The sequence below is a fragment of the Perna viridis genome, chromosome 15 (genome assembly GCF_037379345.1).
Source record: "Perna viridis isolate PV_CMFRI_1.1 ecotype Kerala chromosome 15, ASM3737934v1, whole genome shotgun sequence".
In the NCBI taxonomy this organism is placed as follows: Eukaryota; Metazoa; Mollusca; class Bivalvia; order Mytilida; family Mytilidae; genus Perna; species Perna viridis.
In genome coordinates this window covers 15,653,902-15,678,668 of record NC_142459.1, presented here as the reverse complement: position 1 = coordinate 15,678,668, position 24,767 = coordinate 15,653,902, and the positions used below count along the sequence as shown (strand labels likewise).

General features: G+C 33.6%; 1 protein-coding gene across 1 annotated transcript; it reads left to right on the top strand.

Annotated features, from left to right (window-relative positions):
- The first annotated feature begins 589 nt into the window (after positions 1–589).
- Positions 590–23,775, top strand: LOC148597127 (uncharacterized). The gene is given in 11 exon segments (XM_088562999.1): positions 590–640; positions 988–1,042; positions 6,930–6,986; positions 6,989–7,066; positions 9,491–9,790; positions 10,144–11,769; positions 12,148–12,444; positions 14,051–17,764; positions 19,795–19,896; positions 21,247–21,337; positions 22,718–23,775. Coding segments are annotated over 11 exon segments (6,624 nt in total). The 3' UTR covers positions 22,971–23,775.
- The last annotated feature ends 992 nt before the right edge of the window (positions 23,776–24,767 follow it).

Sequence of the window (24,767 nt, the reverse complement as noted above, 5' to 3'; positions counted from 1 at the left end):
ATGACTCACCATAGAGTTGTGCGTAAAATTAATTTCTACTGTCGACAACTCTTCGCAGATGCAATTTGCTAAATATTGTAAATGTATTTCAACAGAATTGAAATGTGTATCTTGGTAAATTATAATATTATGTTGCACTCTAGCTAAGAATCGTACAAAATGTGATTCATGGGTTAAAAGCCTACATATTTTTATTTTTTATATTTTGTTTGAATTGCCATAGTAAACAGATATAAATATATTCAGTTTCTCATATAACATGTATTCTTCGGAGATAAAAATTATATGGAATGCACTATATATTTCAAAATTAAGGGAGATAACTCTGTAAATGACACTCAAATACAATAGAATCTATTGGATTTTCAATGTCGATTATCTCCTAAGAACAGGCAGATTTGAATGAATAATTACACATTTCATCATTTAGACCAATAAAACAACTTAATTACAAAAATAAAAAAAATATGTAGCCTTTTTCTGGTGTGTATCACATTTTTCAGATTTTGCATGATTCTTACAAAGACAGCTACTTAATATAATTGTCTTTCACGCACTTAATGCGTAAAAAGAACGGACTGTATTAGTTATGTTGAGAGCAGAAATGGATTCTTATGTCAATGTTGTAAACGAAAAAATGGTAACTAAATTATCAGTCGAAAAAATTCCAATAAGGTCTGAAGATCAGTTACGGACCACCACTTCCGACACTTTACGACATTGGTAAAAAATATCAATTCCCGACTTTTCATATCAGAAAGTTCTAACCGCACATGGAACCCGGGTTGATGAACAATTACTAGCCCTGTTAAAGGCCTATTAACAGCATTTTGCTGTTTCTCCGACTTTTTTCACTGTAGTCATGTCTTTAGCAGATTCTCCCGTTCTGACTTTCCTATTTTAATTGGTACTCGAGGTGATTCTTATAATGGAACATTTTCATGATATAAAAAAGTGTTACATTAAATTTCGTTATTTGTATTACAGATGTATGAAATCCAATTAACCGTTGTCATCTGTGTGATCATCTCTGTAGCTACAAGTGAGTGTATACATAGTCATGTAAAATTAAGGAGGCAGACCTAGGGTAAGGGCATAACTCTTGAAATCGGTGACATGATTGTATCATATTCAATTTCACCGAAGCCTTTCAAGCATTCTTTTGAAACAGATTGAAATCAGTCCAAGTTACTTTGATACATACATGAGATTATTGTAAAATGCTGAATACAAACGTTCCAATGATTTGTAAGAGTTGTGTCCCTTATCCTAGGTCTACCTCCTTAAGAATTGTATGTAGTCATTGGAGATATTTCATCTTTCTACATATTACGAATTCAATTGTTCAAAATAAATATAAATGATTACACAGGAGATCTACTTGTAACAATGATTTCTAAACTATAGTTTCAACATTTTGATTTCCACATGTACGTTATGTTGAAGTGACTTTTATGCGGTCTTTCCACAAGACTTATATAATAAATGACTTCCGGTTTTGTGTTATATTTCGTCTTGTTTTATGTTTTTGCACTGCGGTTTACGTTTGTCTGTGGCTTATTTCTGTCGTTAAAACCAGAGTTTAAACCACCAGGAGCAATCGTGACACACCTTGTCTTTGTATAATAGTTAGCTGTGATTAAACCCATCAAAAATCCACATAACATTTTGTACCTATGTGAATCGTGAAAATTCAAACGTGCTTTATCTTTATTTGTGAAAATGCGAGAATCAGCAGAATTCACATATAGTACAGCGGATAAGCTAAGGACTTTAAGAATTCTAATGGGTCTAGAGGATATACGGCTATGTCTTATGTCTATAGAAAGATATTAAATAATTCTTTTCTATCTGCAAAGTGGTAGATCTTTTTTCAGCTATTTTGCATAAATTAGATATTCAGCAAAGAATATTCAGATATACATAATATATATATGTAATATTCTACTGTGTCTTATTATTTTTTGGTCATTAAATATGCACTAAAATACAACCATTTTTAGAGGCAATTTTGTTCAGTGAATAAATAGTCAACTTTTCCGAAAAAGTTTTTTTTAATGTTTTTTTTATGTACATGTAATCTTTACATGTTAGATGTTTCCCCAACACCTACAATGAACTCAAATTACTTATCAAAGTGTATTGAGGCCGATTGATCTTTGACCCCTCCTCTAATTAATGCCAAAAAAGCACAAACAATCTCTTTTCAGTTAGAAAGAAATGATATTAAAATAAAGAATTGATTTATCTTTTCATTGACATATACTATAGCCGTATACCCTCTAGGACCATCAAACGCGAAAACTAATTTAAAAGCCCTTTTTAATACAATGTATCTGTCCGCAGCACTAATACATGTGCATTTGCATCTCAAACTGACGAGCACAGGAAGTATTGCAATACATGTATTCATCTGTTTTTTTTTAAACATATTAAAGACCAAAAAGTGAAAATATTTCTTTTTGTGCGTGTAAAAATATACCCTTTTGGGTTAAGTTGTTGAGCACAAAAGGGTATACATGAAATCATATGTTTTCAAAAATCTTTCAACAACCATACTCCTTTCGTATATAAAGTCCAATGGAAAACATATAAATATGATAAACGTTTAAGTCACATTTTTATATTGAATTTAGGTATTTGTCCCAATCATCTGTTTTCTTATGTCATCACTCCATGACAAACATATACCAAACATGTTTGTTTAGGTGTTTCCAAAACATATGAAAAGCATGTGTTGCAGTATTTTCTGTGTATCACAAAATTAATGCAAATTTCACAATCAAAAACATGTAGTTTTGCAGGTGGTTTTCACAAGGAACTGTTTTTCTTGCGCTACAACCTGAAAAAAAATCTCCCAAATACAGCGAAAATTGTTATTCTTCAGAACTTTCTGTTGTTTTAACCGAAGTTGCATTATGTAGATATAGAGGTAAATAACACTGTCAATTTCATACAGAAAAAAAAAATAAATAAAAAATAAGTTGAAAAAATACTTCCGCTATTACTGCCACTGGTAGCTCTTAAATGTATACATTCATGGCTTTCAACTTTTCACCTTGCGTATTTTTACATGAACATTGTTCATTGCGTTTGAACTAGTTACACAATCTATCATTTAAAAAGCAAACTTAACCATTATCACTCCATCAAAATTTGTTTTAATTTAATTTGCATATGTAGCTTAATTGTCACAAAGAATTTCCTTAAAGTATAAAAGACCTTGAGATAAAGACAGCAAAGGATATTTTTTTTTATTATTTCTACCATTCTCAGGCAAATTCTGTAATACACGTATGTAATACAACTCCAAAAAGGCTACACATTTTTATTTTTGTATCAATTGCATTATGTGTATATACGTATGATGAAATGCATATTTTTAGGAAATAACTTTCATTGAAAAGCCAATAGTTTATATTGTATTTCAATGTCATTTACAGAGTTATCTCCCTTAATCTAGAATACTTCAGTACATTCAACAAAATATAAAAAATAAAAATATGTAGGGTTTCTAACCATGTATCGCATTTTGCATGATTCTTAGTTGGAGTTTAATTGCTACATGTACCACTAGTACTGTTCACAAGTGTGCCAATGATGGAAGTATCAGATACAAGAAATATTTTCTCTCTAAGAAAAGAAATGAGAATAACGGCTAAGGAAATAAATATGTCAACACAGTAAAGAAACAGTATGAAAAAAGTTAATTGGATAACAACCATATTCACAAATTCTTAAAACATAGGAGGTTCGAGATCTAGCTGTCTTTTGGACGGGAGGGTTTGTTCAGTTTAGAGAGTTTTGATTTGGTTTACAGGGAGTTAACAACATAGTCACTGACAGAAAATTATTTTATGTCTGGTTTATACAGGTGTTTGGTTTATTCAGGTCTGGTTAAGACAGGTGTTTGGTTAATTTAGGGTTTGGTTTAGACATGTGTCTGGTTTAGACAGGTGTTTGGTTTATTTAGGGTTTGGTTTAAACAGGTGTCTGCTTTAGACTGGCGTTCGGTTTGGTGTAATCAGGTTTCACTGTACATTAAGTACAAGTTTTTGTAAGAATCAGGCAAAATGGAAAAAAAATCAGAAACATTCATGTCAAAACCTAACCGATATGACAATGTTTTATCACTCAAGGACGCTTTCTTCTATTAGAAGACCATTATTTGATCTCTGTATCAGAATTTCTTCGATAGAATGTTAGAAAAATGAGGTTTTTGACAGAGTTTTCTACCCTTCAAATGTTAATTTTCAGTGCATTTCATAGAAATTATAACTCAGTTTGACAAATGATGTAGAAAATATTTCTTTTTCCCTTGATTCTGATGCTGCAAATAGTCACTATCAGAATGATGGCTTTTCATGCCACATTTCACCCACTGCCTGATTCTTTCAAGAAACTGACACTTATAACATTTTGTCTCGCCCTTTTTTCTGTTACCAAATTTGTGCTGGTTTTCAATCGATCATATTAAGGATTGGGAGTTGTAAAACAAATTGTGCGATATTTCATCTTCAGTCACCATAACCTATTGAAAAATCCAACTTCAAATAAATGATTTTTTCAACAGTTATATAATCGCTTCTCTGTGAAAACCACAACACAATATAATTGGTGTATTTTCAACTTGTAAATAATTGTTGTCAAATTGTTATCAAATATAAGTACATGTAGTTAGAGAGCACGAGCTTGAAACTAATTTGCATTCCTTACATCCATTCGTCCGTAACACTTCTGATTTCCTGGTGATATTTTATAAATTGTTTGGCCAAACTTTCTCAAGTCCTAAGTTTTAAAATACAGTTAAATTTATTTTTGGTGAATTTTGGATTAAATATCGTTTAGAAGTTATGACATTTTGCATTTGGGAGGTATTACATTCCTGGAAATGATCAGGGCAACGATTTAACGGATCGATGACCGTTGACTTATTGATCGCTGACGGATCGATGACCGATGACCGGTGACCGATTTGATCGCAGTTTTGTTATGTTAAATGACGTAAGATCTGTTTGAAATAATGAAAACAGTAAAATACAGTGACCGCTCTGTGGTCACGTGATGCGATCACCGGTTTCATGGATCGGTTTGACGGATCGATGACTGACCGGAAACTGATTGGTGACCGATGACCGATCGCAATATTTGTTGTACGGATCGGTTCAGGTACTGTATGCGTCAACGTTAACTATCTTCTTTATTATATCAGCACCAGATTTTACTATTTATTTTATTTTGGTTTTCATGTGAACCAACGGCTTATTTTTATATGAAGTGGTGGATCTAGGGAGGTTTATGGGATTGCCCCCCCCCGTTCATTGAACCTCCATTTTTATGAATTTCAAAGGACCCCCTTCTTTACATACATTTCTGGATGCAGCCCTATTGCCTGTTCGTTAAGAGCTAGCCTTCCCATTAATATCAATATCGGCCTTAACCGGCCTCCCAAGAAATCAAACAGACCACTTTCCCGGTGTAGTAATTAACTACCTGCAATTAAAACATAACTGTTACTTTAAGTGATACCGATTCATATTTATTTATTTTGTGGTTTAACATCTGTTGTCTTCGGTTTAAATCGTTCAAACAATGACAATAGCTGTCAACATTAACTTAATGTTGTTTAACGATCGTATGATAAATATTTATTAAATATTTTACTAAACTCGCCACAAGCAGTTAATTTCAAAACTAAGATAAATGACTTCAGCTGCTCAGAGATAAAGAGACGGGACAGAATAGGACGAAAGAACCGAAGTTTACGTCTCTCTTTAAAGTACTCTGCGCAGCAGAGATGCCACCAAGCTCTAAAACAGCGTCTGATGTTCAAATTTCACTCTAGACGACGCTGCCGCCAGCCCTCCCAGAAATTGCAAGAATATTGTAAATTCGAGAAAAGTGAATGATTTCACACGCCGTTATCCGATTGTGAAACAACGACGTATGATTTGAATAACGCCCGAGAATTTCGAAAGGCCTGTCTGCAGCGGTTTGTAAGAGTGAAAACGAACATCTGCCGCTACGTGGAGCTTGAGATGCACAAGAGTCAAATATGTAGTTAAGATTCCATTAACTTACTCAATTAGTATCCGATTTGTTTTTTTTAGTTTTTATGTAAGTTTGATACAAAGGATGTATATTCACGTAACAGGACACGGTGATAAATTAGATCTCATGAAACGCGCGGAATACATTTCAAACGCAGCACTTTTCTCATCCACTCACTCACTCATCCGCTTACTGAGTCATTAACCAATATTGTCTAACATCATTCACGTACCAGTCCACATAAAATTCAGACACTACCAATGGTAATGTGATTCATGGAGAAAAATAACCCACCAAACGAGCAATGCATTTCCAGTCTACATAATTATACTATACATTCACATAACGATAATCATTTCAGCATTTAGATGGGCAATTTTAAGAACGTCATAAATTTATTTCCACTAAAATCAACCATATCAAACTGAATCAAGAACGATAACTCTTGCAAAATGCCAATTTTATGTATATAATGATTATCTCAAAAGCGCAACAACCAATTGAAAAACTAAGACTGGTTGCGTGATCAGTAACTGTTTCTGAACAAAAAATTAAACTGAATTTGGTGTGTTTTTGACATGCATGAATCACCCCTGTCTAATTTTATTTAGAAAGACTGTTACTTAAATGCAGTTAATGATATTACATGGAGTCTTTAGTTTAGAATCAGAATCAGAATTCTGTTGGTTTAAACATCCAAACAATTGGATTGTCACCATAGAACATGTATACAATTTAACAATACAAATTACATGCGAACATAACAGTATAGTCCATATCTTATTAACTGTATGCCTTCATCCAAAGGAATCTAAATGGGACAACCTATAGTTTAAAACTATATTGATGCATTAAGTCATATGATTTTTATATTTAAGGTCTACGACTGTATGACAGATGTACAGACCATACACAATGCCCCGCTCATTCAACTTGCCATACGACTGTAGCGGTTTCTCCTGTCTTTGTGATGAAGGCTTTGTTGCCACTGACGACAAGTCAAAATGCTTAAAAGGTATGGTTAATTAAATATAGATGTACCACTGGCCGTCCCATCTGTCGCATGAAAAACACGAAACCGTTTGATATATCTTATTATAACATGTGTTAAGGTTCAACTTATGTTTTCATATAAAGAAGATTCCCGTCGTATCAAGTATTTCTACGAGATTTAAGGAGGTAGACCTAGGGTAAGGGACATAACTCTTAAAATCAGTGCTATGTTTATATCATGTTCAATTTCATCAAAGCCTATAAAGCTTTCATTTGAAACAGAATGAAATCAATTAAAGTTACTTTGATGCTTACATGGGATTGATGTAAAATGCTGAATACAAACGTTCCAATGATTTGTAAGAGTTGTGTCCCTTACCCTACGTCTACCTCCCTAAGGCACTTTCAACAACGGAAATAGTAAAGCATACAAATATATACAAGATTTATTACATTTAGGTGTTCAACTTCGGAATCCCCATTACTAACATGTAACACAGGAAAAATGTTTAGATTTAATGAATTAAACCTAATACCTACAGTACTGAAACATTTAATGTTTCAATATGATTGTGTAGTTTTACATAAATTTTGAGTTTTTGTAAATGCGGATGTTTGAACCATGCAAGTATACACCCCCTCTACACAAGACAGCTAAAAGTGATTAAATATATTTATTTGAGGAAGGCATTTTGTGATTCTGTAAATCTTTTGAATAAAATTACTTAACCCGTATTGAAAAAAGGAAGAATATACGAAAAAGGCTCTTTTATACTATACATATGTACTTGTATTTTTGCGTATAGTGAAAACATGTACAAGATATAAGGCAATCAAATTATATGTTTGAAATAAATCACATGTTCTGTTAACATTAAGTAGTACATGACTTCAAAGGTCTTTGAAAAAAAAGCAAACAATTATATGTGTAGTAGGAGTACTTGCAATGTTGGTAAATATGTGTTTTATTTTTTAAATTGTACATGTCAGAAATTATTAAAATATTTTGAGCAATTTTCAAATCAGTTCTTGCTTCATGTGTGTCGAATAAAACTCGTTTGATATTTCTGACACCTGCTCCATTTCAAAATCATAAATTAGCTAATTTTTACAGGTTTTATATCATTATTCAGATGTTCTATCTTTTGTTGTCAAGTATACTACATACATTTGACCTAATTGAATAATTTGTATCGCATTTAAGGAGTTCTAGTGTATAGACCCTTTTGTGGTAAATTTATGATCATACCCAATATTACATACACTTCCGCTAGGTAGCTAGGCTTAGGTAGAACAAACGAATTTTACTCGCGGAAGTGTAGATTGAGTATGCGCCACGCATGCTCATCGACTATCCCCCTGTTAGCACGAAAGGGTCTATTAAGACTTAATTTATTGATTCGCGAATTGTACATTTTTGCGTTTTTTTTATTATTCAGATGTTTTATCTTGTGTTGTCAATTACATTACATATCTGACCTAATTAAATATTGTATTACATTTAACGAGTTCTAGTGTGTTAAGACATAATGCATTCCAGAGTAACTAATTTTACATATTTGCTGGTTTTATATTATCATTATTCAGATATTCTGCATTGAACATTATATTTCTGAACCAGTTAAGTTATATCGCATAAAGAGACTGTCCATTTAGAAACCAGGCAGTTCCTATAATATGGATAACACATGCTAAATGTTATCCCACGATTTTTGTTTGTTCCAATGTAATGTGTATATCATATACATATGTCCAATAGATTTTTTTTTAAATCAACAATGGATGACTCAGAATTTTTTTACAGTTCCCTAAAAAAGCAACCAATTTTTGCACAAAATGAAAAAAAAGTTATTTCCCTTTTTCAATGGATTTCAATGATTTCTATGTAATTTGTTTCTCTTTACCATTGCAGTTAGTAGAACAAATCTTTGAGAAAGGATTCATTTGCGATATGAAATAGATAAAAATTATTTTAAAACAAAATTTGTCATTTGCCACCCACTGCCTGTTTTTTGCATGGATGTTCTAGTATCATTGCGTTTTTTCACAACGTACATGTTGCACATATATGGTGTGATGCGCACGTGGTAGGGAAGATTAACATTTACATTTAAAACACAGGGTTCTGAATCAGCTGTGTACCTCGATATTGCAATTTGATATACGGACTTTCCTTCTGATTATTTCGTTCGACTATTAAAATTTGCATAGAGTTTATCAGTTCGGTAAATTTGTAATTACCCATCATAAATACAGCCTGATTTTATCATGCGTTTTGAAGTACAAGGCGCTGTAGAAGTTGAGATACATAGTTTGATATAAAAGCTACTTTAGTTGACCGCAGAAAATTTTGTCACAATTTCATCCAATCACCCATGTCAATGATAACAGGTATTTAAGTGCTAAATTATTGCTAACTTCAGAACGTCTGTCCTTTTCTTTGCAGCACGGCTGGTCGGAGAAGCATGTTCTTTTGACAATACAATTTGTATGTCTCCCTTTGCCTTCTGCCTCGGCCACTGCGAGTGCATGGGGGTATTCCAGACCACAAAAGATGGCCGATGTAAGCTTCCAGGAATGGGATTTACGGGAGATAAATGTGACGAGCTGTCTCCATGCCACCCGCCAGCAGCATGTGTTAACAATGTGTGTGTTTGTGAATATCCATACCGCCCACTGACACCGACGGAATTCTGGGTAGATCCGATGCATCCACGGCAGTGTGTTACAGAGTCATACTCCTTAGGTTGACAAACTTTATAATTAGATTGTTTAGCATGCCTCCATTTAATTATAAAAAAGTATTTATATAAAAAATACATGTCTCAAAGCAAAACCTTAATAGTATTTTATGTTAAAGTAAATTGATAAGAGAGAAAAAATAAAGACACTGGTTATTTTTGTATATGTAATCATATAATATAATTGAAAATCCGCGTGCAATTCAATCAGATGCTTGATTTTCGAAATCCAATCCCTTGACTCACTGGGCTCAACAGCCTTTAAGTAATGTGACGTCTAACAGTACTTCCATGTCAAGCAAAACCGAACTGATACCGAAGATCGTTTTGGCAAACAAATCAATTTTATTTTCTTCAGATAAATGTAATGGTACTCATGTTGAGGTTCCACTTCCACTGCGACCATCATCATCATCATCATCATCATCATCATCATCAACAACAACAACAACAACAGCATCAACGAGTACAACATCAACTACCTCAAAAGTACCACCAACAACTTCAACTTCACCAACAAGCACAACTCCAACAACCACAGTAGCAAAAACAACCAGTACAACTTCCACAAAACATATGACCTCGCAAACAACTTCGACGACTCCTTCAACGACAAGTTTAACAACAACCACTCCATCAACAACAAGTTCACCAACAACTCCTTCGACTTCCACAACTCCATCGACAATATCAACGTCCACAACTCATAAGACAACGACAACTTTAAAACGCACTACAACTACCTATCCTTTAACAACAGAAGCCGACACAACTTCAATGGAAGCAACAACATTATCGACTGAAAATTTTAAACAGACCACTTTACAAAGAGAACTCAATCCGTGGGGCAACTTTCTGAATGGAGAAATAGAAACAACAACAACACAACCAATAGAAAATTTGAATTTGCCAGTTCTGAATATAAGGAATCTAATAAATAGCAATGCTCTCATTAATACTTTGAGCAACAAAGCAACCAATACAAATTACACCAAGACTAGTGTTTTTTCCAATCAACTGGCTCAAGATTATACAGTATCGCACGCAAATGATGAAATTAAACCATCACGTACGTTGTCATCGCCATCGTCGTCATTAATTTCCTCAAAGGAGTTATTTTCATCTTCATCAAAGTCTGTTTCTTCAAGTAGTAAGACATCTGTACAGTTGACTACCACTACTCCAGTGACAACGTCTTCGAACAGTTATGAACTGACATCAACGGTCGTTGCCGACTTTCATTCAATTCACTTGTCTTTACCTGAGGTTTCGACAACAACCAAACTATCAAACATACGATCAAGTTCGTCATATCTCCAATCACTTGAAATAAATCCATCAACAACATATACATCTATAGGGTCATCAGTCATGCAACATGAAGCTGAAGATGTATCAAACATGGAAGTCGTATCTTTAACAACATCAACAACAGAAAAAACAATAAGAAAACCAGAACCAACAACAAGAAAACCAGAACCAAAAACAGCCAAAACAAGAAGTTCTATTGCCATAACAAAGCTGAGTTTACCCGATCCACCAATTTTTCATATATTTTCACGTGAAAGCAGTAGGCCTTCTATGATCAAAGACAGTCTATTGATATTAAAAGACACCCCCGCCATGGACAAGTCGCAATTTCTATTAAATGGCCCAACTACGACTAATTTACCAGCAGTGACAACAACGGGATACAAAACAAACGGCAACAGATTCGTAATAATATCAACAGAAGTCCAAAACGATCATTTAAAGACGACACAAGCAAGTTCGGATCCACAAAGCCATATATTCTTCTCAAGGCAACCTATCGTTCCTATAGCAGTAACACTGTTTGACATCGGCCGCCCTCTACATTCGTCATGTAGCCACCATAAACAGTGTCCAGAACATGCCACTTGTCGCGCGAATGCATGCAAAGGCTACACCTGCCTATGTGACGAGGGATATATAGCTAGTGAGGATAAGAAATTCTGTCTAAAAGGCAAGTTTTCTGGAAATCCAAATGTGTACTGTCATTTATAAACACCATGTAAGTTTCGAATTTGATATTGATATGTAATCCTTTTTTTGTAATTCTTTCCCTGATATCACAAGACTTTTGAAAAGTATGTTTATGAAACTCTGTCATGAATGTCATCTGCAAAACTATGTATTTGAAATCATTATCGAAACAATTTGTTCATTATCATATCCGTTCAGACAATTTTGTAAAGAACAGAATAGATTCTTATGCAGTCTACCAGGAAATCACATAGCTGACTTGATGCATCAGTTAAAAAATAATCCCTTCTTAATCATAATACTTTCCAGGCGCCATGCCAAATCTGCTGTATCTTCATTATATTTATTTCAATTGTAGCAATTCGGAATGGTGAAAGATGTGACCCTAGAACAGACAAGTGCCTGTCCAAGTTTTCAATGTGTGCCGGAGTATGTAAATGTCTGGAGTTTTTCGAACACACAAGGGATGGCCGTTGTAAACTTCCCGACGTGGGTTACGTTGGTGATATATGTGTCAACGGTGCTTGCTCATATCCTCTTAAATGTGTTGACGGTAGATGTCGCTGTGTTGACCCCTTCCGGGAACTTACCACTGAGGAATTCTGGATAGCACCACAATCCACGTTGCAGTGTCGAACAAAGGAGTATTCTCTAGGTATAACAAAATGTAAAATTACAGCGGTGTGCATTTTTAGGCATGGAATGTAGAAATTGCACGGCCTGTGTAAACATGATAAAAAATCCCATGCATAAATCTCCGCAGACTTTTAAACAACATGTATTAAACCGCTTCATGTTTAACTATATGATACCATTCTTTTTAATTATTAGCTCTGTAATCCTTGTGTGCAAACTTTGGCAATGATTGAGCACTACTCACTCAAATCTTCCAAACAAACCTGGTTTTCTACAACATTTTACATAAAGAAGGATTTGGTTTTCTGCATGGTAGTGTGTGCAAAACTTGAAAACATTGCATATACCTCCTTTGGCAATAAATGAACACTACTCACTCAAATCTTCCAAACCTTTTCCGATTTTCTATACAATTATAATTAAGGAGAAGGATTTGGTTCTGTGCAAAACTTAAAAACATTGAATAGTTCTCCACCCTTGTGTTTAACATTAGCAATAATTAATAATAATAATAATAATAATAATAATAATAATAATAAAAGTCATGGCCATGCGTATCCTTTACTAGTCTGTTTTCAGTTGAATAGTAAAACTAGATATGTACCATTTTGTTACTAGTCATCGCCCAATTTAACAATTTGCATGTTATGAAATGCTATTATTTGTTTTACGTTCTCCTTAAATATTTGTTTAAAGAATATGTATTCCATCTCTATATAAATTACTTTGGACTGATTCTCAATTTTTTAAGCGAACTTTACACTTTTTTGCAATCAAAACCGTCTTTTATAAGTACAGGAAAACCACATTTGGCCTCAGAATTACATTTGATGGCATCAATAATTGCTCGACGATAATATACGCAAAATACCTGAAAAAACTTTGCCAAACGCTCAATAAGATAATACCACACTCCCCTATTGAGGTAAAATGCATTTTTGACCTCCTAATTGATATGGATCGAAATATAAGATAGGAGATGCGCAGTGGTAATATATAATAAAAACGTTGTGAATGCTTCATAAAATTCCATTTAGTGGTGTAGTAGGTAAGCGTAAAGGTCAAGAGATCGGAACCTTTCATTGTAAAGGAACAAAAGAAGGAAGGAAGACGGGTATCACTATTACTATATACCCTATACCGTTCACCGAATATGGGGAGTTGAGAAACATAAAATCATATTTCAGTCATATATGATCAGCAAATTCAGTTATAAAAGGTCGGATAATTAATTTAAAATAGAGATCATGAGTGCCGAAGAACGAATAGATGTAACGAGACTGTGGAACTAATTCCGCGCACGAGTCAAACCTTCAGGGGTTCTTGGCACGAGTAATTATATTTGGTTATTCACGATAACTAATACAAATTATGCTATTTGTTATATAAACATCTTTGTATATTCAGCGTACATTTTGTGACCAAAGTATTGATATTCGTGATGTGATGTTTTAGCGGAAAAAAAGTCCAAGAGTGAAATTACCGATTTTTTTTCATTGTGAGAATTATCGAAATTTTGTACACAGGGCACGTTCGATAAATCAATGTTATATATATAATAATTGCTTTTTTATTAAAGTATATGTAATGTAATTATAATTAATCGTCGTTGATTTCGTTGACAGATAAATGTAATGGATCAAACATTCCAGTCCCAGTAAACTTAAGACCGAATACCACGACTGCAGTTAACCAAGGTAAAACGGTGGAGGATTTATTTACTACTAATTTTATTCAACCCTCTTTCAAACAGATGGCTAGCAATGCCAATTATTTGATAAGCCATGCGAATCAAGACGGAAATCATATGACAACACATTTAAAAAGTAGCCGTTCATTCGCTTTGCGATTAAGTGTTGCGTCAAAGGATGCGCATTTGCAAACGTCAAAGGTTTCGGCGGCTGGTAGCAATTCGAAACAGTTTCAAATAACTCAACTCGTACCATCATTTCATACACAATTAATAGATATACCTCAACACGAGTCAGGTGTAAATCACATGATGAGCGCAACTCTGTCTTTAACCAATTTTAATCCCGGTAAAAGCTCTCTGCCATTGCAGCAGATCTATAAGTCAAAACTTGTTTCAATTTCCAATTTGCAATCGTCATTAGTTTCGTTACAGAATAAACGTACTTTTCAGTCACCAAATTTTGAATATGATGTTCATACTCCAGGATATAATTCAACCACTTTATCCGATTCGTCTGTAGTCTTTTATATGAACGATATTCGTGAGAATAGCTCAATTGCCATTTCCGAAACGTTCAAGGAAAAGCCAACATTAAATGTGGGTACCTCATACGGTTCAAGTAATGATGTCCAAGAGAAAAATATGGATGGTGTGGCCTCATATTATTTGTTAGCAGGAATACATGCGATCGTCACTAATGTGTTTTATTCTAGAAATCTTGATACACATAATTTGCAAACCTCACCAGCACAGGTCTTTTCAAAAAGGGAAATACAAAGTTCACCTGTAATTAATAGTACGGTGAATGTTTATCCCTTACCTTTTGCCAACGTAAATTATTCAATTAATTTAGACGTGCAAAAGGCAAACACGCCGTTGACCAGCAATGGTGTCATTTTGTCAAACATCAACAAAGTCAGCCAATACAATGCCGATGAAATGTTCATGTTTACCAAAAGAATTCAAATAACCGCAAGTAAATCTCGATCAGACATAAACGAGAAACAAGATAGACCAGGTTCTGTTGACATTTACAGCTCCTCCATATCTTCAGAACAGCATATGCTAAACAATATTGAAATCAAGATTGGAACTCCAATAATTGAAGATGTACTGCCAACTGTTGTAATGTCCCCTATTAAACCTACAGAGGACAACCCGTTTATTAAAAGATTTGATCACGTTTCTACATATAGTCATCGACCGGAATTTAGATCAAGCATTGACAGACCAGAGCTGAATAAAGATAGATCAACATCTATTTTAGAAACCGTTGTCACAATTCCATTTTCGATACAGGCAACCCCAGCAACCTTACTAACCAACGTCCGAACATCACTTGATGAGTCACATATAAATCCAACACTTATTTTATATTCTTCCGAACCAACATTTTTTAATATCATTAGTGAAACTCAGTCTGTAAACAATATCATGAATATAGGGTTGACATTTTCGACGACCATAGACACCATCTTAATGAGACTGCACTCATCAGTTCTAATTTCTACTAACTTAACAACATTAACAAAAAGCCTTAAAGAAAATCAATCCTTTAGCACTCAGAGATTTGACACACAGAAAAATGTAACAAACATATCTAATATACAACAAATAGAACAATCACACCCTGATTTACTCTATACAAATATGTATGAACTGGATGATAGCAAACCAGAAAGCTCATCGATGTACATTGCAAAGTTGGCTACACAAACCTCTGTCTTCTCGCCGTCTAATATTCCAATTAAGCCTACCCCTACTCTAACTTTTTACAATTCATACGATTTTATTGACACACAAGAGAGAAAGCGCTTGGCCAGTTTCACCTTTTCTGGTCGTCCTAGTGATCATAAGTTGTGGCATCGGTCGAACCAACATGAAAGCAAATATACAGAAGCTGACGCTTCATCAATCAATTTACAATCGTCAACTGGTGTCATAAATGGTTTATTACTCAATTATAGCACAATGGTTTCATATACCAATCGACTTGAGAATAGTTTGAATGGAAACATCCTAGGGCTTTCAACAAAATATTCAGTTGTACCAAAACTTAATTTTTTCAGAATTATTTCCGAAGAAAGCGATGATTTTGTGAGTTTTAATAATGCGCAAATTTTGAAAACTCACTTGGAGTTTTCAACTTCAATTTCTAATATTTCTACATTTGTCCGACCGAGTAGAAAGTATGAGCACTCTCCTCTTTCTGAGTTTACTGATCAACCTATGGTAACGAAAGAATATAGTATTGAACACAGAGGTACACCTGTCACAGTTATAAATGGGCTATCATCTACTGCTCAGATAACGGGCAAGTTTATTCCATTGCACCCACATGTTTTGACAATTTCGACCCCGCCCGCGAATAACTTGGTATCATCTTACCCAGACCTTGCTTCGCCACAAATGTTCGCCCCGTCAATTACCTATCTAGAGGGTTCAACGATGAGGTTTAATATAAACAACCAACGAACAATGTATTCGCCAACAGAAGGTTTACTATCAAATATCATCATTCCATTGAATGCTGCAGTTTCGACAAGCAAAGACATAACAAATGAAATATTCACAAATAGACCAAAAACACCACCAATAAAGAGCAAAACCGATGAATTATTTATGCAAGCACATGAAACTACAAGTAGTTTTTCTGACCAATTTATTTTTTCTGAAATAAAACCGAATGCTAAAACAAAAGTCGATAGTAATAATAAAACATATCGTCTTGACACTGGAATGAGCAGTAAAGTGGCGAAACATATCAATATGTCATATCTTCCAATACCAGCAAGTATATTTTCGGGTAATACTGAAAATAAAATCGATAAACGAGTCATTAATGGGAAAAACGAATCCCTGTCGAGCCAAAGCATTCTTTTTCAGAAAATTACGAAGAGTCAAACTGTAGATTTAGATGATATACTAACCACAATCAACAACGTGAAGGAAGAGATAGCACTGAGACATCTACAATTGAAATTAATTAATAATGGGATATCTGTTAAAAAAGTGAACACCAATCCACAATTGATAAACAGTGCTATAGATACAACAGAAAAAAGTCAAAAGAGCCCAGAGCCCGTGTTATCTAGTTCAGAGATGGTTGAAACATACACAAAGTTAGAAAGGAAATTTCAACCATCTGCGCATGCGCTATCTAAAATTAACTTACAGGTCACACAAATGGATGAGAATGAACTATATAGCTCAAGAAGAGACTATAGAAAACCAAATATTTACCAATCAATGATTAAACTACGTGATCAACTTTTATCATCCTTTGTTGTTAGAGAGATGTATCATACATCATATGAACCAGTCACAACGCCCCTTTTTTCCGTTTTATCACGTGACCAAACAGATATATATGGTTTCCAATTTACAACCACTTACAAAAGCATTGATAATATTGATGATACTGAAGTGTATTTTCCATCCAGTACTAGGAACAATATATTTTCGGTTTTTCGAGTACCGTCATCTGATGCTTCGGCCGGAGTTTTAAAAAAATCTGAGGCTAAATCTAATCTTTTAAAAGCAATTACACCCTCTCAAGCTACTTCTTTCAATACAATTCAAATAAGGACTCAGTACAGTCCCCTTGGAAGAGGCGAGATAGTTGAAGATACTACATATAACATCGGTAAGTGTTTTCATCTTTATTTTCAGCTTAAAATGAAACATTCAAATGTATGATTTTTAAAGCTTCTTTTACAGTACGAATTATTCTTCAAAGGTGAATATCTAATTACATATTTAATTTGGGCAATCTGTTTTTAAACTGATACCATTTTAAAACAAATCTTATACAGATCATATTAAGATAAGTTTAATTAATAAAACAATTATATTTTACAGGTACATATGGCTTTCTGCATAAATGTGGTTTTTGGAGCTTTCTGGAGCTTTGACGTCAAACTATTTGCGATATTTTCGATCCGAAATGCTTTTTGCAGCTAGAATATTTGTGTTCGCTTCTTGCAAACAGTGCTGTCTTGCGCTTTTAAATTGTGTGTGCTTAATTAAACGTCTATTGTGAGGCTTTGCATTGTTCTGTTGTAAGTACTACACGTTTAAGTTAGAAAGCAATTGTTGCATTTTATACTAACACTCAACGGTAGGTGGTATATTGGAATCAATATTGTTCGTCCGTCAAAAGCCTTCATCACAAAATCTCGGCTCCAATGAATGGATTGATTTCACATTTGGCATTTGCTTTCATATTGATGGTGCATTAGTTGTAAAATACAAAAAACAAAAAACAAAACAAACGAACAAACGAAAAAAAAAAAAAAAAATCAAACAAAAAAAAAAAAAAAACCCAAAAGACAAAAATCAAAAAAACAAAAGAAAACAAGAATAATCACATTTATTGCAAATTTCGATTTGCTGTAAATCGTCTTATCAGCAGCAGAAAAAAAACGGGAGGTACTACCATGTACAATAGAAAAAACCGAGAGGTTCTACCATGTACAATAGAAAAAACCGAGAGGTTCTACCATGTGCAATAGAAAAAAAACCCGAGAGGTTCTACCATGTTCAATAGAATACAATGGATGAAGCCTAGGTGTTTTATTTTGAAATTTGTAATACTGCAAATTTTGATAAATGTGATAAATACAATCTGATATATTTCGGGGTCATACAAGTCTGACTACTGAGTTGGTGAATACCCTCGGGGACCTTTGGTTCACCAGAAACGATCTTCATTACTGTCCAATATCAGCTATCTGTTGTACGAACGACGTTACGCCAAAGCACGAGTGCAGCTTGATCTTGGCCATTGTCTTGTATTGTATATCATGTGTATGCGCTTATTGCGTTTGTTCTATATATGTGTACATGATTCCCACTTAAAAAGGGATATTTTTCACTATTAGTAACGTCTTAAGACGAAATCTTTTTATTTGATTCATGTTCTGTAGTTTTGGTGAGTGTCATTGTCCACTGTTGGAACTGTGGTGTTGAGTATATTCACATATTTAACAAAACAAATTGGCAAAAATGGATGTTTTAATCCACAAGACCCAACGCATTTTCAATATTTAAACAAATTAGTTCAGTAAAATTAGAGTTTTATTGTCTACTTAAAATCTGCCTTTATGTATAATACTGTAAATTCAGAAATTATTGTGCTTACAAATGATTATTATTTTTGTAACTTTAACCGCAATTGTCATTTTATTTTTTACAGTTTTGATAAACGGGTTCCATACCTCCAGTTTTAATCATTACTAATTGATGTCAGTCGCATTTTTCGCAATAATAAGACATTGCAACAATTTAATTATTTACATTTTACATTTTATAACACTGATCTCGCATAACACTGCTTCTGATTGAAGATAAATTTGAAGTTTAAAGATTCCGTTAGCAACAGTTTTGTTCCTATGCTACAATTTGATTTAAGGAGGTAGACTTAGGATAAGGGGCATAACTCATGAAATCAGTGATATGTTTGTATCATATTCAATTTCACCAAAGCCTCTCAAGCTTTTGTTTGAAGCAGAATAAAATGAATCCAAGTCAATTAGATGCTTACAAAGGATAGATGTAAAATGCTGAATACAAACGTTTGAATGATTTTTAAGAGTTGTGTCCCTTACCCTAGGTCTACCTCCCTACGCTAACTTGGAGAGGCTTCGATTTTAAATCGTATAACATTCATTGTAGATTTTTCGTCAACACCGCATTCTAACATCAATCCAGATATGCAAGAACCCGACTCGCCTGCTGAAAGGCCTAGTCAAGTAGAAGAGGGAGGCAGTGGATTCGGTAAGATTAATATCAAGAGTGATATATTTTATTTTCTTGTATAACGTGCATCAAAAGCCAATGGAACACATCCATGGTTAAACGGTGATTAACATATGACCAACGTCATGTGCATAAACCTCCTATGACGGTCTTAATTGTCGCGCCATTAGTAGAAACTTTTCCTAATTTAACCGACGTCACAGTAGAATTTTATTGAACAAGGGTCATTGTTTGCAATGCATAGGCTGTGTCTTAACAAAAACATGAAGTAACTTCATTTCAGTGCAACTAGAATCGAAATTATTCTCATTGTTACGGTATAAGCTATAACAGTTTTTAAAGAAGGAATGTTGACAGCTAAAAGGGCGGAACAACCGATGAACCTATATAATATTTCGTTTTTGGATACAATTTTCTACGATGAGTCACATTTCATTCTTTCTAAAACAGTTTCTTATATAATCATAGATTGGAACGGAAATGTATTTCATCCGATATCAGAACCGTTAAGCAATTAAAACAAAAGGTAGGGCAGACACGGATAAAGATATTTTGAAAGCTGGTTCCAAGCTTTATTTGCTTCTTTTCCCATAATGTTGATTGAAATTAACACATTTTCCAAAAAGGAACGGCAGCATTCCCCGGACTCCTCGGGTCCGCCACTGTATGGGTTATAGGAAATTGGGAGAATGTGAAATATATTTCTCAAAGAAAAGGTAATGCAGGAAGTAGAAAAATATACTGATCATTCAATATAATGACACTCAGGAACAATAATGAAATTAGACTATTTCAATTAGTATTTCAGATCAACTCATATTTTTACAATCGATCGTTGACATTTCAATTAGTATTTCCGATCAACTCTTATTTCCGCTATCGGTCGTTGACATTTCAATTGGTATTTCCGATCAACTCTTATTTCCGTTATCGGTCGTTGACATTTCAACTGGTATTTCAGATCAACTCTTATTTCCACTATCAATCGTTGACTTTTTAATTGCTATTTCAGATCAACTCATATTTTTACAATCGATCGTTGACATTTCAATTAGTATTTCCGATCAACTCTTATTTCCGCTATCGGTCGTTGACATTTCAATTGGTATTTCCGATCAACTCTTATTTCCGTTATCGGTCGTTGACATTTCAACTGGTATTTCAGATCAACTCTTATTTCCACTATCGATCGTTGACTTTTTAATTGCTATTTCAGATCAACTCATATTTCCACAATCGATCCTTAACATTTTAAATGCTATTTCAGATCAACTCATCTTACTACTACCGATCGTTGGCTTTTAATTGCTATTTCAGATAAACTCATATTTCCATTATCGATCACTGACATTTGAATTGCTATTTCAGATCAACTCATCCTTCCACTTTCGATCGTTGGAGTCTTTCTTGTAAATGTCATAGCAGCAGTTATTGTTCTAATTTGCAGACGAAAACGACGGTAAGATATTATTTCGTTTAAGTTTTTTGATTTTTCAACATTTTTTGTATATTGTAATACTTCATTTAAGTTTTAGAAATTTATTTAACATTTTAACTATTTATATATTTGTTGACCGAATGCTCATCACACCTTTGCAGTTTTCACTTCTCATAAACTGCTTGGATAAATGTGTATGCCACTGCTTTTTCATGCCATGATTAATTGGTAATTGTATTTATCTCCTACATAAAACAAAATATATACACAAAAATACTTAATGAACTGCTTGCTGCGTTGTCTTTCAACTTTCTAGAAGCGATCATTAGGTATTGGTAATGTATACATGGTGTTTGATTCTTTGATTTAAGTAGTACTCCGGCTAAGAATCATGCAAAATGTGATTCATGGGTGAAAAGCCTTCATATTTTTATTTTTGATATTTTGTCTGAAATGCCATAGTAAACAGAAATTATCAGTCGGTTTTTCATATACCACGTGCTCTTAGGAGATAAAAATTATATAGAATGCACTGTAGATGTCAAAATTATGGAAGATAACTATGTAAATGACACTCAAATACAATAGAATCTACTAAATTTTCAATGTCGATTATCTCCTATGAGCAGGTAGATTCGAATAAATAATTTCACATTTCATAGAATAGATCCATAAATCAACTTAATATCAAAAATAAAGAATATGTAGCCTTTTTTTTTTAGGTATATCACATTTTACAGATTTTGCATGATTCTTACAAAGACTACTACTTAAATAAAATTGAGGTTTCGTTTAGTTTCACGTTGACTCCAATGATGTACCTATTCGGTTTTTGGTACACATATACTGTTTATGCCTTTTGATTTGAATTAGTTATGGCCTCTTGTGGGTTTTAATTTCTACTTTAAGATTAAATGGAAATTTCTAAGATATGCATAACCACATGTTATTGGGTGAAGAGGTACCCTTTGTGAGTTATGCTCATAGATTCTAGCATAATCTACTGTAAGGCCGTTAACTGAAGTGGCTGTATGATTTTTATAGGTGTACAATGCCCAATGGTTTAAACAAAACACTGATGTAAAATTAATGGTAATGGTGTGCTAAATATTAATTGTGACAGAATGAAACCGTTTTATGAATAACACTTATTTTATAGCGACATTATTTAAAGTTTAAATATTTTGTCTTTCATTTGGAATGAAGAGGCCATGTCCATGACATAAATAAATATTGATAATAAGTGCCGGTCTCTGCGTTTAAAGTGTATGTTACCCCTTGTATTTTAAGAAGAATTGCAGCGTGTGTGTGTATGTGTGTTGTACTAACTCCATTATATATGGTTTAATACGTCTTATAAAATGTGTTGTACACTTTAATGCATTGTAATATTTTCTACAGTTCAGATCTACTCCGAAGCCGCGTTGATGACAAAACGAAAAAGTTTACAGAGGAAAACCATTCAAAGTCTCGTTTCAGGATACCACGTCCAACTGTGTATCCACCGGATTATTCAAATATAGTAGATAATTCGAGTAGTGATAGTTCAACGTACTACAATTATATAAACACTGGATTTTCTTCCTTCCACGACGAGAATAATATCTACGAAGAAGTTGATAAGAAAGTACCAGTACTAATAGGAACATTGTAGATAAGAGTAGAACATTCGAGAATTTACAAATAGCGTGTTTTTCTAAGACGAGAATAACATTTACGAGGGAAAAATACAAGAAAGTGGTTTATGGAACTGTACGTGAAGTTCTAGAATTAACTGGATACGTACAATTGAAAACTATATGTACACGTTTAACTTGTCGATGTTGTTCTTCTTTCCAGGACGAGAATAAAATTTTCGAGGAAAGTCATTTATATTAGTTTAATACACGTAGTTCTAATTTTTTATTTGATAGATACAAGTACTAACTATATGAACATGTTTGATTGAAAGTTCTTCTACTTTATAATATGTTGTTTTCGTTTCAAGACGAGAATATTTTGGTGAAGAAGTTCTAGGAAACATTGTAGGTAATGATGCGTTTTGCAAGCAACATTTGGGAGAAGAAATGTATGTTATAATGAACTCCATCAAAGTGACAACGTTGTGTTTTATTGTGTATTGTTGTGACAAATGTGTAGCATATGGGTGTGTTACTTAGTTTAATGCACTAAAAGTGTCAATATCCAAGGAACAATTGTTATACAAAGGCGTGTCCTGTCGTCAAATAATGTGCCATTTAAATTGTTTTTTTTTATATTTTAACCGTGTATCAAATATACATGACAATGCCTGTCATAGAGTGTAATTTTTAAGGTTTTGCGATAAATGGTGACAAGTTTGAAATCTTTTTAAACGTAAAGATAAACAAAAAAGACGCACAGAAATAGAAAGTAAATGCGATTTGTATAAAGAGTAATTTAGATAATAAATAAATAAAAAAAAAAAAAAAGAAAAAAAAGAGCGATGAATAAGTATGCATATAATTTTGCAGAAAATGTGTTAATTCGATGTATTAAGAAAATGTGTACAAATACTGCCAGAGAAACGACGAATAAGTATTAGAAAGAAGGTACAACTCCGCAAGTACAATATGTTTGTTCCTTTGTCAGTAGGTGCATATGACGTATTAGGGAGGACGGTTAAACTTCAAGTAATGGCAGTGGCTAATCCAGAGGAGGGGTGTGCGGGGATATGAAACCGCCCCCTTATTGTATTTGGTTAATTTCGTGCATTTTATTGGTAATAAGAGACGTAGGTCAATACGCATTTAAACTTTAATAATAAAAGAACTTATAGCTCGATTTCAGTAAGACATAAAGCTAACCAGTAATTCTAAGTAAGGATCTTTACTAGTGTCGTTACTTTAACAAAATACAAAATGTTTATTTGTTTATAGCTCACATCTTGAACTTTTGTTTAGTTATAAGAAAAAATCGACCCTATTTGATAAAAAATTGTAAAATCGTTAAAACGTGAGTATTAAAAAAAATATCAGGATAGCTGTATTCAACTTAATAATCCTTTTACAGGTAACACCTCAAATTTATTGACTAAATACATACTAGAACCCCCTGCGTTTCTGTAATCCTCTATAGATCCGCCATTCTAAAGTCTAATATAAAAGGAACGATAGATTTTTGTTTTTCTTGAACTTTGGCATATATTTTACATTAACTACTACAAGTGATAAACACACAGCATTAATAAAGTAGTTATAGTACATAAAACTGATATTGACAGTAATTTGACAGGGTGATGAACTAGCTTTGTACTTAAACATGTAAAGAATCAGCATTTTTCGTGGTTTTAACATATATAAATGTAACAGAAAGTTGTCAAAAAAGTTATGAAAACAAGAATACAAAGACGAAAAAGATTTTTGTTAAAATTTATGGGTCAGATGAATGACAGGAAAGGCGTCGGGCAGTTTTGTTTCTGTCGAAGTCCCTT